This window comes from Protomyctophum parallelum (genome assembly GCF_964188405.1).
Source record: "Protomyctophum parallelum genome assembly, chromosome: 4".
In the NCBI taxonomy this organism is placed as follows: Eukaryota; Metazoa; Chordata; class Actinopteri; order Myctophiformes; family Myctophidae; genus Protomyctophum; species Protomyctophum parallelum.
Window position 1 is genome coordinate 7,274,592 of NC_139700.1, and position 19,098 is coordinate 7,293,689.

The 19,098-nt window shown below is 42.0% G+C and overlaps 1 protein-coding gene across 8 annotated transcripts in view; it reads left to right on the forward strand.

Moving 5' to 3' along the window:
* The window catches only part of bmal1a (basic helix-loop-helix ARNT like 1a), a 39,082-nt gene that overhangs the window by 8,382 nt on the left and 11,602 nt on the right, over positions 1 to 19,098 (forward strand). For 2 of the 8 annotated variants that reach the window (XM_083763576.1, XM_083763578.1), the window contains exons 2-14: positions 2,615 to 2,784; positions 4,582 to 4,663; positions 5,752 to 5,917; positions 6,419 to 6,439; positions 6,609 to 6,641; positions 8,188 to 8,217; positions 10,326 to 10,483; positions 11,540 to 11,619; positions 12,709 to 12,801; positions 13,145 to 13,262; positions 13,948 to 14,097; positions 18,413 to 18,490; positions 18,565 to 18,811. In XM_083763576.1, the coding sequence (XP_083619702.1) occupies positions 4,600 to 4,663; positions 5,752 to 5,917; positions 6,419 to 6,439; positions 6,609 to 6,641; positions 8,188 to 8,217; positions 10,326 to 10,483; positions 11,540 to 11,619; positions 12,709 to 12,801; positions 13,145 to 13,262; positions 13,948 to 14,097; positions 18,413 to 18,490; positions 18,565 to 18,811 (1,238 nt within the window). In that variant the 5' untranslated portion in view covers positions 2,615 to 2,784; positions 4,582 to 4,599. Of the gene's footprint in view, positions 1 to 2,614; positions 2,785 to 4,348; positions 4,443 to 4,581; positions 4,664 to 5,751; positions 5,918 to 6,418; positions 6,440 to 6,608; positions 6,642 to 8,187; positions 8,218 to 10,325; positions 10,484 to 11,539; positions 11,620 to 12,708; positions 12,802 to 13,144; positions 13,263 to 13,947; positions 14,098 to 18,412; positions 18,491 to 18,564; positions 18,812 to 19,098 lie in introns of all 8 variants that reach the window. The other 6 variants (XM_083763577.1, XM_083763581.1, XM_083763580.1 and 3 more) reach the window with 6 other exon arrangements.

Sequence of the window (19,098 nt, forward strand, 5' to 3'; positions counted from 1 at the left end):
CATTTTATTAATGGATTAAATAGGCCCGGGCCCTCAAGGTGTTTTAATGTCAAGCCCTGGGATGTAGTGAGGCTTTAAGGGAGAGCTGAGAAGACCATTGCTTTCATTAAATTAAATCAAGTTTTTCATTCAGAGTGAATGGCTGATTGTTTCCCTCATTATTTTAGTCATTAAATAAGTGACAGGTTGGTAACATAGCATGTGGCCTGCAAGTCATATCCAATAAACAGAGTGTGTTCTACTATTTTTGTCAGTCATAATGGGTCATGAGGGTGCTTCAACCCTACTCAGTTAATTAAAGTAAAACAATTATCAGAAGGTTAAATCACTTGACAATTACGTAGCTCTATCATCTACAAGAAAAATATGATAGCATCGGCCAAATAATGATTGTGAAAATCAAAATATATTGCAGTGATCAGTTTCTACTAGATAAAAACAAATAGTTGCAAGGTATTTCTTTATTTATTCTACAAGCTGGAAGGGAATAGAACTTTTGCAATCCTATTAAAACCTTTCTCACATGCATACATTCATGGCAGCCTTGCCTGCCTCTGAATGAAAGGACATCAAATCAAATCTATTTGTATAGCACATTTGCATTGAAGCATCGAAGGCAAACCAAAGTGCTGAACAAGAGCATGTCAAAAAACAAAACAATAAGTGACATAAGTGACAAAGTAAAAAAGTGAAAGCAGAAGACATGAGGATGTTGTAACACGTTCAGTGAAATAATGACGTCATGCACAGAGTCTAGAATAAACCTAGCCCTGAAACATGACAAAGCCACAAAGCCACGTTGTTGGACTAATGCGCCATCAGAATTACAAGGGATCTCAATTTAGGGTACTTGACATTGCCAGGACAGTCCATCTTCAACGTCCTGGAGAGAGGGGGAAGCAGCAACTGTCTCAAGCATTTTTGAGTGGTGCAACCACTCCAAGGAACAGCAATGTCCGTGTTCACCTATGTGTGTCTGTCAAGGGGCCAGTGAGGCACCAAAACTTGGTGCCCAAATGCGGGCACAAAATTTGGTAAACGGTCCTTCCGGGTGCTTCAAAACGCCACTGAGCAACTTCCACTAACATGAATAGCGGAGGGGGCGGAGCTTCACGCCAGATCAGTCTCTATCCTTTTAATACTCTATGGTGTCTGTGTTGGTTAATGAGCACCAGTATATGACTATACCAGTAGGGGCGCTGTTGTGCCAGAAACAGAGAGAGGGATAGTGCTGCACTGTTGCCTGCTAATGAATGAGAGAGAGAGAGAGAGAGAGAGAGAGAGAGAGAGAGAGAGAGAGAAAGAGAGAGAGGTGAGGGGGGGAGGGGGGGAATTGCACCACTCAGTTCACACGCGTGTGATTTTCTGCTTCAAATAGACTTTTTGAGCAGTGGGTTGGCACACAGTCTCTAACATGTAGCTTTGTGTGTCCCTATGTCTGTTTTGGGTACCAACAGGTTCACAGCTTCACACTGCACAGGTGCATGATGGGAAGCTGAGTTTTTAGTGCAAGAAAAAGTATAGTCTTTTTCAGCATGAGTGTCTGTCTGTCTGGGGCTGGGCCTGAGTGTTGCTGTTGAGCTTCACACTGAGTACAGTACCAGACTACAGTACATCAGTATAGTATAACAACTACAAATGCACTCTATCGAGCTGCCAACTTGCGCCATGCACACAAGTAGGCCATAAATGGCCTACTTGTGCGCAAACAGAGCGCGCAAGTACTGCCCTCCCAACTTGAAACCTATCTTAGTTACGTCAACATCAACAACCAATAAGGGACCACGAGGACACGCCTACATACAGTACATACCCATTAACATTGAAACATATCTAAATTACGTCACCATCAACAGCCAATTAGGGACCACCGAGGACAGGCCTACATACATACATACCATACATACGCAGCCGACCACAGTACTTGCGTGCTCTGCTTGCGCAAGTAATTACAGTGTAGTTCCACCGCTCACTTCACACAGGTGTGATTTTCTCAATAGGAGGCGCCCTGGTGCATTACATGCAAAGTGTCCGCAGCACATGGAAAGCTGCTCAACTGCTCCATTCCCATTGAAAAGCATGGGCAGAATTCAGAATCAAAGTTCAGTGTGACCGTAACCTTAGACCCCAAGAAAATGTCTTTCACGAGGGTGAAGGCAAAGTTGGACTTGAAGGAATAGCAAACAGCAGAGACGTCTATTTTAGACAGCAGGTTGAAAGTGGGCTCAGTGCTCAGTGAGATGTCAAAGAAAAAACATCACGAGCTCAGTGAGTCACACAATATTTTTGCAGCACAACACCATATAAAATAGAGCTGAAGTAGTTAAGAGACTTGCTCAGGGTCCTTCTGATTCCCTGATGACCACTCATGTACCGAGCCACTTCAGTCCTTTTGTATTGCTATTCGGGATAATTCCAATTGTTTTGTTGTACAAGAAGGTATTTAGGCCTTTCAAAAGCACAATGAAATGAGAAAGTTGTTCACAAAAATAATTACTGTCATTACCGTACCTAGAAATGTGAAGTATACATAAAAGGCAATACACCTTCTCCATACTTTTCCATCAGTGTCCTAATTGCTCTCCGATCTGTCCTCTTTCTTCCCTCTCTACAGGTAAACTAAACGCACAGGTGACTCTGGGACCAAATCGTACCAGGGCAAGACAGTTCAAACTGGATGGACCCTGATCAAACCAGCCTGAAAGCAAACGGCAGTGGATCAGGTCAGACTGATCCAAAAGATACCAGGCCAGACCACAGGGCCGGTTTCCGTTTCCTAGCCAGGTAGCTCAACCTTCTAGTTTTACTTTGTTTTATTCCTTTTTGCGGATTCATTCAGACAGGCAGTTCAGTCAAAACAGTTCCATATTTGTACCCCGCCCCCCCTCCCCCATCCAGAGACAGCAAACAACCTTCTAAGGCCTAATTTATACAGTGTGCCTCGCAGAGAGATTTCAGAAATATGTTCTTGTGACAGTTGCTAACAGGTTAAGCATAGTTGTGTCATAACGTTTATGTATGGCGTATACATGAAAATATGTAATTTGATGTGTGAGGACTGAGGAAGTGTTAGCAAAGGTGACATTTTCACAGCCAGTCAAAACCGTGGACTGCAACATCTTGCTGGACCAGTGTAGGTGGTAGATTGGCTATTTTCACTAGTTTGGATCCAGGGGAGATATCAAATGTCTGTTTTGGGTCTCAAGCTAAAGAGTTTTGGAGCCACTGGTCTAGGGCTTAAATCTGACTGACCGCATTTTGTTCCATCCAACCCGTTATGACCTTAATGTAGAGTAAAATACCACACATGGAAAGATTACATGTTAATACTAACCAAAGTTGACTTTACAGCAGCTGCATAGGAATAGGGAAACCATATCACTTCAGGGAGGTCAAAGCCAAAAATTACAAACAAAAACTCCACCATACTCAAACATCAGACCCATTCGAAGTGAATGGTGCTGTACTGTACTCCTCCCTGGCTGTGTGTATGCATGCGCTCGCTCTACTGGCCACTTTAGCTGACGCACGCACGCACACGCACATGGCTAGCACCACTCAAAAAAAGAATATAACTAAACTACACCAACCCAAACAAAAATAATAATCTAATCCCCCTAACTAAACATGAAACAAAAATAATAATCTAATCCCCCTAACTAAACATGAAACGGGGGACTAAAATAAATGGCACCATACCCCTACAAACTCAAAGCTGCCATTGTTTTTACTTTAAGCACACAGTATTAAAGCCATCTTAAGCACAAAGCATAAAGATATATGGTACACAACCTACAGACAGAGTACAGACAGACACAGCAAACAGGAAAAAGGGCTTGCAACAAAAAGTATGGGTTCAGCACATTAGAAGAAAGTGGGGCAATGTTCTTTTCAGGGTTTTATGCTAGCTGGTTGATTGAGGAATGAGGCCCAGGTGTCCCCCCACTCCCCAATCTCCACACCACTCCTCTCGTCTTCCACTTGAATCCAATCACTGAAACCATTACCACAGTAGCCTCGGAAACCCAGACGTTTTATTTACTCGGAATGTGTTACTGTATACAGTATTAACTTAACTACTTTTGCTACAAATCCATAGTCTCCAAACACAAAGTGTCTTTCTTTAGGCAAGCCTGCAGTACTGTCTTATATTTCTTGTCAGCATCTCTGAAAGTGGTTCGGCTGACATAAAAGTGGGTCAAATTCAGTTGGAAAAATATCACGAGTCACTTGCGTTACTTTTTGTGGGCTGAAATAAGGGAATTGGAACACACAAGATATCTTCACAATCCCGCTATCATATGGCTGGCCTATTTCTTTTGACAAAAACTATGTCATATTTCTATAGGCGCTGTGACTGAGACAAAAGTTTCCTTCCTGTTCTCACTCCCTCACCGTTTGGAATCCACATTTGACCTACATTGCATGAGGTTTTGCCATGTGTATGTGTTTCCTTCTTAGCTTTGATTTATTTATTTAATTGGAAATAAAATAAAATACACAGTAAATTTGCATTCATCCTAATATTATTATGTCATGGTTTTGACAATTGTTTTATAACCATCTCTTTGTGATCCGCAGTTGTGGGCTCTAGAGTGGATGGAAGGAGATGATTTTAATACAGATGCTGTGATGAACATCTGTGGTGAGTGTGAAAAAACACGTCTCTGACATTAGGTTGGGATTCCTCTTTTTCTTCTCCCCAGTACTCTACATTGTGTTTAGAGACTAGACAAGTTAAGACAACAGTATTAGTACACTACATTGTGTTTAGAGACTAGACAACAGTAGTACACTACATTGTGTTTAGATACTAGACAACAGTAGTACACTACATTGTGTTTAGATACTAGACAACAGTAGTACACTACATTGAGACTATAGACAACAGTAGTCCCCAGTACACTACATTGAGACTATAGACAACAGTAGTCCCCAGTACACTACATTGAGACTATAGCCAACAGTAGTCCCCAGTACACTACATTGAGACTATAGACAACAGTAGTCCCCACTGTGCTCTACAGACATAGTGAGATATAACACTATAACCAACAGTCCCGCTCATTTCATTCCAACCCCTGCAGTGAGTCAATGACAGGCGGTACGGCACGTTCAGTGAGTGAATGACTAGTGCTGTCACGATTACACTTTCCCCCCCCCCACCCCCCACTTTTTTCATTGATAGATTTACAGTAAGTTGACAGGAAGTGGGGAGAGAGATGGGGGGATGACGCGCAGCAGGCTGGGATTACCACACGCTACGCCAGCCGCCCCATGCCAGCCATGATTACAAATTTAAGTTGACGATTACCGTAATTATAATTATCACACAAATAATAGCGATTGGCGTTTTAATTGTGTTTTTGGCATTGGACATTGGAACTGATGAATAAAGAATACATTTCTGTTTGCCTGGTAGTCATATACTGCACAGGGCAGATAACTGAAATATACAAAGAAATTACGGACATATTCATTATTTTTATACTTAAAAAGTAAACGGGTATAGGCTTTAGTTCCGACATACTATTGGTCCTACCTCAAACCCTAACCTGACCATAACCGCAAGCACTGGAGCAGCGCATGTTCGACCGCATGTCCGACCGTTGTTTCCGCATGTCGGACCTTTGGTGTGTCGGATCTGCGTGTGCATCCCGTTTCAACGTGGAAACGATTATGACGATTATGACAAAATAATTTGCGATTAGACGGTTATGTAATAACTTGTGACCTGATCAGGCCCGTGAGTGACAGGAGGTGTGTGTGTCGCAGATGATCTGATGGCAGACCAAAGGATGGATATCTCATCGACGATGACCGACTTCATGTCCCCCGGCTCCACCGACATCAGCTCCATCAGCACGCCGGGCATGGACTACTCCCGCAAGAGGAAGGGGAGCACCACAGACTACCAGTGCGGACATACACACACACACACACACACACACACTGTCGTACACATGCACACACACATGGCACGATTACAAATTTAAGTTGACGATTAACTTTTACACAAATAATTGCTGAATAACGATTTAATTGTTGTGTTTTAAAGTTCTGTTTGACTTTTTTTATTTGTGTGATTTGTGTGAAAAACAAGAGGGGGTGGGGATTTATTTTTAACAACTTAATCGCTATGTGTCATCAATTAATTTTCCCCCCACCCCCCAGCAAATTGACCTCTGCACGCATCTATGGCTTGAATTTGTAAAACGCAAAGACAGTCTCATTGAATACCATTTTAAGACTACACATAACCACTGTACTTTAACAGTGATCAATCGTTGTAATCAATATAACATCACGGGTGTTTGTACATTATTCAACACTCTTTGGAGTTTATAAATGATTACATTGGCCAATAATGTGAAAACAAGAAGCTGATCAGCACATTAACTGTATTTTGTCTTTGCAGGATCGATGGTTTCCAATTTGAGTAAGTATGAAAACTTCTTCATAATAAAAGGATTTTATTCCAATTGTTAATTTTGTTTCACATTAAAATAGCAACGGAACCACATAATTGCAATCTCTTAAGTCTCTAGACATGTTAGACATTTTAGACATTGTTTTCAGTTGTATCCCTTTTTTTTAATCCACAATAGCGACATGGACCCAGATAAGGATAAACTGGGAAGGTAAGCGGGCCACCAAGTCATGTCTGCAGGGAAACCACATGTGGATTCTCTGCCCTGTCCTTGATCTCCTATATACACTATCTTCACTCATTCTAGTCGCTAGAGCAGATTTGATGGGAGGAACTTGGGGAAACGCCCTCAGACACACATGGTGTCTCTTTACATCGGCGTGAGCCGTGACATGATGTCATATGTTTTGCCGTTTCTCCTCAAATTTGCATGTTTACATGGAGACGGGAGGTGGAGATCTTTCAAAGATTTCCACTCTGGAACTGGAAGGGGGGGTTTTCACTTTCTTGCGGTTTCAACCCCCAAAAACTGTGTTGCCAACTAAACTGAGATTTTATTTTGCCGTTTTCTTCAGAGACTGTTGTCATCTAAACCTGGCCTGTTTGTTCCAGGTTGTCAGAGTCATAGTATCAGATTGCACAGAATATGGCTTGAGCGCATGGGATCCCTTGTTACTTATTGTAACATTTGGGGGAAAGAAAAGCAATAATATAAGCACACGTTTTTAAGATAGACTTGATCAAGATCAAGACCTAAACCCCCTTTTTTATCCGAAATTAGACAGAGCAGCATGAATTTTGGATTAGTTGCCGTTTCCCCTTGTAGTCAGGGAATATTATCAGTATTACCAGTCAAATCTGGGAATACATTTCTTACCAAGAATTTTCTTCACCAATGTGTTTGTAAAGGTGTCTACTAACATATCCCACATTGGTTCATATTCAACCACCCATAGGGACATTTTTGACAGCTGCTGAAAGTTGGGGTACCATCAGCAGCCAATATGGCAAAATGTTCTAAATTTAATTATGCTTTAAATAGCATGTGACTAGGGGGTTTTCATCATTCTGAATCCATTCCAAGCATTTGTTTTGCACGAAAAACACTCCTTGGGCTAAAAACGGCCATAGACACTTGCCCAAATGTGCTGACCTCATCACAATTGTGACGACGGCTATGGCCATTTTTAGCCCAAGGAGTGTTTTTCGTGCAAAACTAATGCTTGGAATGGATTCAGAACCCCCTAGTTCGACACGTCACATGCTACTTAAAGCATAATGAAATTTAGAACATTTTGCCTTATAATGGTTGTATGGTACCCCAACTTTCAGCAGCTGTCAAAAAATCCCCTAGGTTGGTTGAATATAAAAGAAAATTCTTGGTAAGAAATGTATTCCCAGGTTTCATTAATAAACCCTGACCATTTGGTATTCCCTACTTAATCATGTGAGTGAGAAGTACAGACTCATTTGCGTCACTGGTGACGATGACCACAGTTGGGTGTAGACCAAAGACATTACATGGTTGCATAAGCTGTGTTTTGTTTATTTAACAAATAGGGCTGGTTATAGGACAGTGTGTTTTTCCCCCCCCATTTGCCGTGGCTCCAATTCCCACAGAACGGCCAATTAAAATATACTCTGACCCATATGTATGCTGCCAATGTCTGGGCCTGATAATGCGAGATTTGATCTCTTCTTCTGATTTGTCTTATTTTTGGAATGCACTGGGTAACCTCTCGTTTGTTTCTTTTCAGTGACCAACAAGGCCGCATAAAGAATGCCAGGTATCAAACCTCTTCCTGTACCATTCTCTCTCTCTCTGTCCACCTCTCTTTACACACTGCTTCTGCATCGTACAAACACACAGTATGCCCAGCACACACATACTCACACATATCCTCTCGCTAATCTCCTCTGAATGAATTAAATGTCACTCTGTCTGATTAGAGATAGAGAGAGCTTTGTGAATGCTAATGACAAGAAACTTTATACAGGGGAGTCTACAGATCAGACTACCGGTACTACTATGTGGCTCAAAGCTGCTGCTGTCTGTGAGAGCATGGCTGATGGCGTATTCTTGTCCGTGTAAAGGACCCCCCTCTTTCATGCCCGTCAGTCTAGCCTACTGTAGTAGGTAGTCTGAAGGTAGCCTCACCAACCGAGGTTTACTTTAGATAGAGAGAAGGATGTGTTTTTTACATTTACGAAGGGCTGAACTCTTGGAATGGCAGCAATTTCTTGGCACCTTGCTGATGCCGACTGACATGTACGCTACTGTACGCGATGGATAATTGAGAACATTTGTCCTTTTACAAGGATCCCAGGCAGCAGTTCACGGCTAATTCCATCACCTTGCTTTCCGACAGAGTAGTTTATTGGTTCTTTTCATTTACATAGTAGGAACCATTTTGTATTTGTTCGTGTTGTTTTGTTTTGCTTTTTAATATTACATGGCCAAGCTTTTTTTGTGTCCTGAGCTACAGTATGATTAAATATGACTGCTGTGTTGAGTGGTGGGGAGGGCGTGCCGTGTGCTAGGTTTACAAACCTGATGTTTCTATACACACATACTGTACATTTACATAACAAGTTGGCAGAAAGGAAAAAAGGTAGCCACCCACAGAGTATCTTCGAATCTTTTTAATCTGCGTTGAAAGAGCTGTCTGGTTATCCACTATAGCCATTCATTTGTTTGAGTCGCCTATGCATGAATATTAAGATAGTTATCAAAATCCAGCTGCACCTAAGAGGATGTACTTTGTTCCAGTGCAAATGTGAGTAAAAGAGTCATTGGAATGTGTAATCAAAAGATGAACAGTGTTTTTTTTTTAATTACCTCCTGATATTGCGTGTGCTGCCACTTTAAAGTATTTAAACTGTCGGTGTGGGTGTATTATCAACAGAATAAATGGCTATAAATGGGTAGATGGAAGTTGAGTGGATGAATGGAATTGACTTAACGCACACAGTTAAAGAAGGGATGAACTTAAAATTCACCAATGTTGAGTGAGGTCAAGAATGTTGAACTTTTAAATAATGGTGAGGTTTCAACATTGACCTCTGTACATCTGTTGAAGAATCGGTGTGAGACAAAACGTATAATATATTTGACAAACGACTGCTGATGTGGGATGAGGTCCAGCATTCGGTGTGTCGCGTCAAATCGTTCTTCAAAGCCAGCTCTTCCTGGCTTGCGCTAAAATCATGGCTTGGAATCGCAGAAATGAAATCTCATGTTAGTGCAAGGATATTAGCCGATGGCCGCCCATTTGTTGAACACCTAGAACAAAATCAACTCAACAAATTCCAGGAGCTCTGGAAAGGTTTGACACCCTACTCCTGAATTAACACCTTTAGATCAATTAAATATAATAAGCAAAGGCATAGCCTTGGTGCAAGGTCTAACATACGCTTGCTTTTTAACAGTACAGCCAGCAGATGGTGCTATTCAGTCCAGTCCAAAGTTATTGCTTATAATTGTATGTCCTTCAATTGCAATGGGTGTTACTGTTAAAGATGTTCTCTTTTACCCATCTAAGTAAAATGCCAACATCATCAGTTATAGGCCTCACAACCAGTCCTTAATCAGGGTTTTTGATTATGATAAGTGCATAGAAGATTTTGTGGACTTTGTTGAGGCCTAAGAAAGGATTAGTCTCAGATCTTATCTCCGGAGATATCCAAAATCCCAGGGCCACAAGTTCCACAACGAAACCCTTCCACAGCTGGTTTGCGGAACATGCCACACCAACATTTCGCTGCTTCCAACTGTATGAGTGAGACACAAAATTAAAACCCTATTTCATCATCGTCATAGCCTCAGAACTCACGTTCCATTATATGATCATCATCCTCATGCTAAACCTCAATATGCTTGTCGTTGATTGGACAGAGAGGCCCACAGTCAGATCGAGAAGCGGCGCCGGGACAAGATGAACAGCTTCATCGACGAGCTGGCCTCCCTGGTGCCAACATGCAACGCCATGTCCCGCAAGCTGGACAAGCTGACCGTCCTGCGCATGGCTGTCCAGCACATGAAGACGCTCAGAGGTCAGCAGGGGCCCGTAGACTAGGGATGGGTGGATATATACGACTGAGGGAAAGACTCATTACACCTCTAAAAGGCTGAGTGGAATGAATAACTATCACCGTTAACTGTGATAAGTCTGCTGTGGCGTGTTTTTGAATGAACACATTTCTCGCCATACCCGTCTCCAAAAAGACGGGTTACAAAGGTTATCTCTTGACCGCCACGCCCGTAAATAGACGGGTTACGACACCCGTTTACGGCAGGGCTCTTACGGCAGCTGCCTATGGCCTGAAATGGCATCCATCTTGAAATGAACGAGAGAAGACAAAAACAGTTGAAAAACGGTCATCCGATCTCCATAGAGTCCCATAATGGCCGTGATCTTCAGTGGAGTATATCTCGGAATGAATCCTCAGATTTGGTGAAATGAGATAAAAGTATGAACTTAAAATGCTGGCGCTTCGCTCCGGTTAGCATATATTATCGTCTTGCATGCTAGTTTGGGACCCGATTGACCGACGGACAGGATGCGGCTCTTACTTCCGGTTTAAGATGACCGGTCACAGGATTTGTAGATTGTTGTTTTCGCGTGGCAAGGGCTACTGAGGTGCCAGAAAACATGCCGGCAGGAAATGTGTTTTAACTATCCAGTTAATTTGACTAGAATTCTTGCTTTGCAGCCTACTTAACTTAAAGTACATTACACCCCGAGTACAGGACGGAGCGTCTGTTGCGCAACATTCGATGTTGCGTAACAATTCCGTCCAATTCTAAGAAAAGATTATGTGTTAGACGGCCCACGATCGCTAGTCACGATAGAATTAATCATACCTCCCGTTGTTGTCGATCACCTCAAGAGTGTTTTGGCTACATTTAGCTACTTCAGCCACATCCGGGATAACATCCGGTCCGTCACTAAATGTCCTCTGCTGCTATAAATCGCTGGGCGCTATGATTTCATGGATTAAATAACCCTGTGCGTTCGCAGTGTTAAAGATCTGTGTCCTATACCTTCAGTTGAACTGACCCAGAATGTGAAAAATAGCCATTGAGCAAAATGTTTGTTTGGTCCTCAGGTGCAGCCAACCCATACACAGAGGCCAACTATAAGCCTTCCTTCCTTTCAGACGATGAGCTGAAGCATCTGATACTAAGAGTGAGTTCAATATGCATGATACACTGGGAAGGAGTTTATATATCAGAATATTGTATTGACACTCAAGAATCAATATAACCGGCCTGGGCCGTGGCTCAGCGGTCCAGGCACCTTGGCTGGTAATCCAGTCTGGCAGACAGTGTGCCGCGGGTTCGACTCCCGATCCCGACGGCCCTTACTGCATGTCACCCCCCCATCTCTCTCCCCATTTCCTGTCAGCCTCCATAAAAAATATAAAATAAAGGCGAAAGCCACACAAAAGAATACATTAGAAAAAAAACAAAAAAACAAACAAATATATATACATCTTTTAAACAAACTCCCCATAATAATCTTTGAGAAAAACTAAGGGAGACTCCCGCACAGATCTGTTGGCAGTTGGCAGATATGATTACACCACAATGATTGTCATGACACTTGACAGTGGTTTATTATATCCAGACCCCATTGTCAATGTGTCATCACATGATTCAGAGTACTGACAGAAGGAGGTATGATATGATGTGCCTCCTGGCATGAGATTTCTCTTTTTCTACAGTAGCTCATAAATGTTTTCAGTTTCGTGTTTCCTTTAGCCCACGGCTGTGTGTGGCCTGTCTGCATTGCTTCAAAATGTTGCCACTATGTAATCACTATAACAATGCTGTCATTTTCTGAAAGTAAAAAGGCCATAATATGTATAATGCAAAAAATATATAATGATCTATTAACCCATTCTGACCTGAGATCAGATTCATACGAGGTTTCCACTGGACACACACTGGTCTGATGAACCCATTCTGACTCGAGATCAGATTCTAGAAATGTCAGTCGCTCTTCGATTTTTCAAAAATAGCAGACCTACAAGCTCATATCGCGCCACTCGGTGGCGCGATATGAGCTTGTAGATCTGCTATTTTTCAATATCTAAAGCATAACATGATGCTGACACCAAAATGGGTGCCCGTTCAGAATGGGTTAATATCAGTTATAGACTCATCACAGCAAAACATTGTAACAACATGTCAATCTTGTAATCCTTGTAGTGGATTTTAATGAAAGCATTGTTCATTTATTTATTAACTACTGCATTTACTGTGGTTTATGTAGGCTGCTGATGGTTTCCTGTTTGTGGTTGGATGTGATCGCGGGAAGATCCTTTTTGTCTCAGAGTCAGTCTACAAAATTCTCAATTACAGCCAGGTAATTATCACCACACCCACACAATTATTGTTGGAAATAGTTTGCTTCATCAAGCTCTTCTCAACAATGTTTCCTCTTTATATCATAATTCATAATTTCTCTTAAACCCCCCCCCCCCCCTTCTCTCTCTTGAAACAAGCTTGTAAACAACAGTAAGCTAAGAGAGACCCTACGAGTATGATGTTTGTGATCTCATTACCCCCCTTACCCTCTTAAAGATAACACAATGGGAACTATGCACAAAATGAATTTCACTCACTTTTCTACACTTGTGATGTGACAATAAAGCCGATTATGATTCTTCTATTTCCTTCTTGTTTTTGTCGTCTGTCACCCTCCCCAGAATGACCTTATAGGCCAGAGTCTGTTTGACTACCTTCATCCTAAGGACATTGCAAAGGTCAAAGAGCAGCTGTCTTCTTCCGACACAGCCCCACGCGAGAGGCTCATAGACGCTAAAAGTAAGCATACACGCAACATACACACATGGAAAATGTTTTCTAGATTTAATTTTGAAGCACCATTGAAACATTCTGCACAGTGTAACTCCTCTGGCCCTTTTCCACCAAAAGAACGTTTGGAACTGGTTCCGTTGTAGATTCATGAAACCTTGGTGCTTTCACGGAACCGGCAGCCATTCTTGGGGGTTTCAGTTTCGAACCAACTATTAGGGTTATGAACCAATTCATTTTCAGTGGCAATACTCTGAACTGGTTCAATGTTAGACGGGGAAAAATAACCGAACCAGTTCAACCCCAATGGAAAAGGGGCCTGTTTGACCCATTTAGGCATGACCTCAAAATTTCAATAATTCTTCTAAATCCTACAGTTTTCTGAAATAAATATTTTCACGATTTTTCAAAAATAGCAGACCTGCAAGCTCGTATAGCGCGCCACCAGATCTGCTATTTTTCAATAGCTACAGTAACTTATAACATAACGTTTAAAACACCAAAAGGGGTTCCCGCCCAAAATGGGTTAAGATCAATAAGTGGCCTCTAAATTAGCTGCATCAATGACGAATTTTCAATCCCAGCATTTGTAGCTCACACTGCACGAAATGATGCTTTGATAGTAATATAATCAAAAAGGTAATTGATTAAAATACGACAGAATAGACGTTTGACTGTAAATGTACATCTCCAGCTGGCCTGCCGGTGAAGACAGACATCACCCCGGGTCCATCCAGACTCTGTTCTGGAGCCAGACGGTCGTTCTTCTGCAGGATGAAGTGCAACAGACCCTCGGTCAAAGTAGAGGACAAGGAATTCCCCTCCACCTGCTCCAAGAAGAAAGGTACATATCTCATTGGAACTCATTGTTGTTGCTTTTTTATTTTTAACCGACCAACTTCTGCCATACCCACGCCTCCAAGACTCCCCCTGTACTGCCCGTACTCATGTGTTGGCATTGTCTTTGCATGTAATCATGGATTTGTTCATGCTTATCGGACTGAATGTCTGTACGAAAATGGAGCCGCGTGGAACTCCATATCACAGTGAACGCACACCGTTTCTTCAGGAACTGTACTTTCTAGTTGCATTGGCTGATCGACGCACATCCAAATGACCATATCAGTTCTCTATCGATCTCCATTTTATCTATATACTGTAGCTGTAGCACAACAACAAAACTAGTTTCTGATAATATTAAAACAAGATACTGTCTAGTAGGTGCAGAAGTGGGAATGAGCAGTCATGGCCTCGCCGTTGACCGAGTTGCACACCGATAAGGTGGGAATCTGTGAGAGAGATCATTTCCTCTCCCTTTGGCATGCTGAAAAGTGGATTTTCAGGCCTGTTTTAACCCATTCTGACCTGAGATCAGATTCATACGAGGTTTCCGCCGGACACACACTGGTCTGATGAACTCATTCTGACCTGAGATCAGATTCTAAAAATGTCAGTCGCTCTTCGATTTTTCAAAAATAGCAGACCTACAAGCTCGTATCGCGCCACTCGGTGGCGCGATATGAGCTTGTAGATCTGCTATTTTTAAATAGCTAAAGCATAACGTGATGCCGACACCAAAATGGGTGCCCGGTCAGAATGGGTTAAATGATGCCAGGGATTTGCATTTTCCGAGGGATGGAGTCAGGGCATATTCCACACTTGGGTGGCAGTGCTGTAGAAGGAGAATTTGCCCATGTTTGTTTTGAAAATGGGTGGTACCAGATCGTTGTTCTCGCTTCCTCCTGTATTGTGGCTGTGAGAGTCGCTCACTTTTTTGAGGTAGTTTGTCAGGTATGCGGATACAGAGGGCATAGAGGGCAAAGCTGCATTTACAATTTTAAATGTCAGACCCAATTTCAATTGCTTTACTCTGTTTTCTAGTAGTAGTCAAATTAGTTTGTTTTGGGAGGTTCGTACTCTTTAGTGACATAGAGATGTTTGAGAACCAAGAGGTGCAAGCATAGTCAAAGTAGGGCTGAATAAGGTTATAATCTATTTAGAAACTACACATGGTACGTGACAGTGAAAGCAAATTATAGACTATGTTGAGCCGATAACGTAAATGTTATTTCTAAACATATTTCTGCCCCTGAATATTTTATTTACAAACTAGCCGTAATTATGAAATGGAATATTGAGCAACGGCAAGACCTAGTACGTTTCACTTAAAAGGCTATCAGAAACAAATTTCTGATAACACAGTTAACATCGGGGCAGCGGAGTTGTGAAACTGTCTGGGTCGGACTCGTCAGCCTCCCCCTTCTCTCTTCCACCGTTACTGAATGTCTGAGTTTCGCAAGCGACACAGGGGTAAGGGGTTGGCACTATGGCAGGTAAATAAAATGTTGGGGCATGTGGAGTTTGCTTTGGAGTTGCCCAAACTGCAAGTGCACATTTGAGTGAGGAGTCTGCTATAAACACAACACGAGATATAGCTATAAACACAACATGAGATCACAACACTGGTATCGGTATTCAGTATCGGTATCGGCTAACACAGAAATTGAGGTATCGGGATCAGATCGGAAGCGGAAAAAGTGTATCGGGAGATTTGGGACATACCTAGACATAAACTAACCATTGTAACCAATGAAATCAGCACCATAGTTATGGGACGTAATGCCTCAGTGTTACCCCTATCAGTGTCAAGAGTTTAAAAGGGAAGTGACTCTGTGGTCTTGCAAGCCTTTACTACGGTCTAATGTTTCCAGTTTCAACCAAGCCCAGTCAGACTTTAGTATCTATAATATGGCGGGATACGATCTCCTATTTTAAACAGTTGTCAGTTGGTGGCATGAGAAAAAAATAAAGGGAAGCTCCGCACACTCAGATCTGCGCACAATCAATGTATTTATTTGGCAAGCTTTCGGTCTACTGACCTTCTTCAGAGTGTGCGGAGCTTCCCTTTATTTTTTTCCCATGTTCCCTTTGTGGCTCCAGCACCTCTCTTACGTTTTTTCAGCGAATGAGTGGTGGTTCTTTTTCCAAACAGCTGGTGGCACAAATATAACCGCAAATTGACATCTCAAAACAGGTCACTTTCTTCTGTTGTCAATGTGTAGCAGCAGCAGCAATGACAATGTGACGATTTATTTTATTTTCTCAACAAAACAAATTTCTTCACCAAATTGTGTTTTTATTAGCTGCTGCACCGGGTGGCGTCAGAGCAACGAGTCGAGGCTGCGTTTCATTACACACTTAACTCTTAGTATAGCACATACAACACTTGTTTTCAGGAGGTGAGCATGTGCGCTAGAAATGGCTTCAAGAAATTCTTGAGGGAAAAAAACTCCATTCTCTCCATTTTGTGCTGCTTTGCATCTTCGCACCATCTCTGTTGTGTGACTGTGATTTCATCCAGAATCTTTTTCCTTCCACTTTTTTCCTCATGTGCAACATGAGCCAGGAATCACAGTTCAGTTAGCATAGGAGCATTTCACAACCAAGGAAGTAGGCCACTTTAGACACTGTTGTGTTCATTTTACTTTTAGTTAACCGCACATATCTAGTATAAAAATAACAATAAAGTTATGGATCATATATTGCGTAATATATTATATCATGTTAATAAACTGGTATATGTGCGCAGGGCTGCATTTACAGAAAAAAGCGGCAGACAGACAACACAATGTCCAAATCTCCACAAGAAGGAGGATAAATTATAGAATAATGTTTAATAAACTATAGTCTTTAGTCTACACCAAGTTGCAACTATAATGTCAATTCACATCAGGCTGTATAACAGAAGATTTCATTGATACCGGTAGTCACATATATTACTTGATTTTCCAAGCATTAACTTGTGCTTTTGAGTTTTGATTGCACACTGAACACAACGTTGAACACTAGAGGCTATATCTTGCGCCACCGCTTAACCCTTATCCCTAAACTTATTTGCCATTTTTTACTATTTAAAAAAACCTTTTAAAATAGTTCAAATAGCTGATACAAGTTCACAACATGTAGTAGATGTAGATCGGCTAGTTGAACTATTTTAAAATGTTTTTCGAAATAGTAAAAAAATGGCAAATAAGTTTAGGGATAAGGGTGGCGCAAGATGGAGCCCCAGATCTCAAATTTGAGCACTTCTATGCTTGACTCCTGAATGATTAAATGAATGGTCTGATACAGTATTTGAAATAAATAGTAACTGCTGCATTTTACACTTTTATCAAAAGCGTTCACACAGTAATAGCAGACGAAACAACGCAAGGCAACCTGCTCATTGAGAGCAATTAAGTGTCTTGCTCAAGGACACAATTTAGAATCACAGTACAATCTTTTAGGAATTTTGCAACGACTAGATCCGAATAAGCAGAGTAAGCATGAAATCTAGTCAACAAACAACAAATAGAGTGCACAACAATGCATTGCCTCACACTTTGAAATGCAGCTAGAAATTCCAATTCCGCTCTACAGGTACAGTATGTCCGGACTCCGGAGCCCAGGTGTCTAGTTCCATGACAAACATTCTCAGCCAACTGTTCTTTTTTTTACAAGGGAATCAGGTCTTGACAAAATATTTCCTCTTTCAATCATGCTATTGTCAACTCTGATCAGATCAGAAATACTAGTCTGATGTTTTGACAAACATACTTTTATTAATATCTGGTGTGGGTGCATGTCCACAGCTAATTTCACATACTACTAGGCTGATTGGTGTCATATTTCTTGCGCATACTTTACATTCAGCAGGCCAAGGACAACAATTCACTCATATTTTTCAAATCAGTCAACCAACACTGTCAATATTGTGTCTGGAATTTCAAATACTCCTCGGAAGAAAAGAAAGTACACGATTGTGAACTTGTAGATAGGCTATTTCTTTTTACACGGCCATGCAATGAAGTATAAAATAGGGCATTAATAATTAATGTCTGCCTGACAGTGATGAATTGTGGACAGTGCACCAACTGGTTGAGTCACAGCCACCCCTTTAGATGGTTTATGGATTCAACTAGATTCTTACCTCCCAGAAAACGATCATATCAGAAACGAACATATCACATTTGACTCACAACTCTTTTCTTTTCTTTCCTTTCCTTTCCTTTCCTTTCCACTGTGCCACCTACATCCTCCCCAGCGGCCCTATCCTAGCATGGCTTCTATAAATATATTACTCACCGAATTATTCTTGTCTCCTTGTCTTCCCTCATCAGCACCCACCTCCCCTTCCCACCCTTATTCCTCTACCACCCACAGTGTGGGATGGCCTTCCACTGTCTCCTGTACCATTGGTAATTATAATTCCATCCTCTATCTGTTTCACACACTCTCCCTGACTGAACACCTATGTCCCGACTCTCCTCAGCGGATCGAAAGAGCTTCTGCACCATCCACAGTACGGGCTACCTGAAGAGCTGGCCTCCGACAAAGATGGGCCTGGATGACGATAACGAACCCGACAACGAGGGCTGTAACCTGAGCTGCCTGGTGGCCATCGGCAGACTGCACCCCCACATCGTACCACAGCCCAGCCTGGCGGACATCAGGGTCAAGCCCACGGAGTACGTCTCGCGACACGCCATAGACGGGAAGTTCGTCTTTGTCGACCAGAGGTGAGGATGTGCACAGTCGTGGTATAGAAGCAGGCGTTCCCAAGCTTTTCTGTTACTGCGGACCGGCTGACAGTTCGTCGTGCATTAATCATTAACTGGCCGGACTGCGACGCTCTATAGTTGGTCCCCTCTTTTTCCCTCTACACAAACTCTTTGTTGAAAATCTATTTTTGATAATTAATAGCCTATTCTACCATATCAGCCCAGAATCGTGACACTAGTTCATTAAGTTAAATTGTGCATTTTGTTCATTTTCATCCTTGTCACTACTAGCCTCAGAGCAGCAG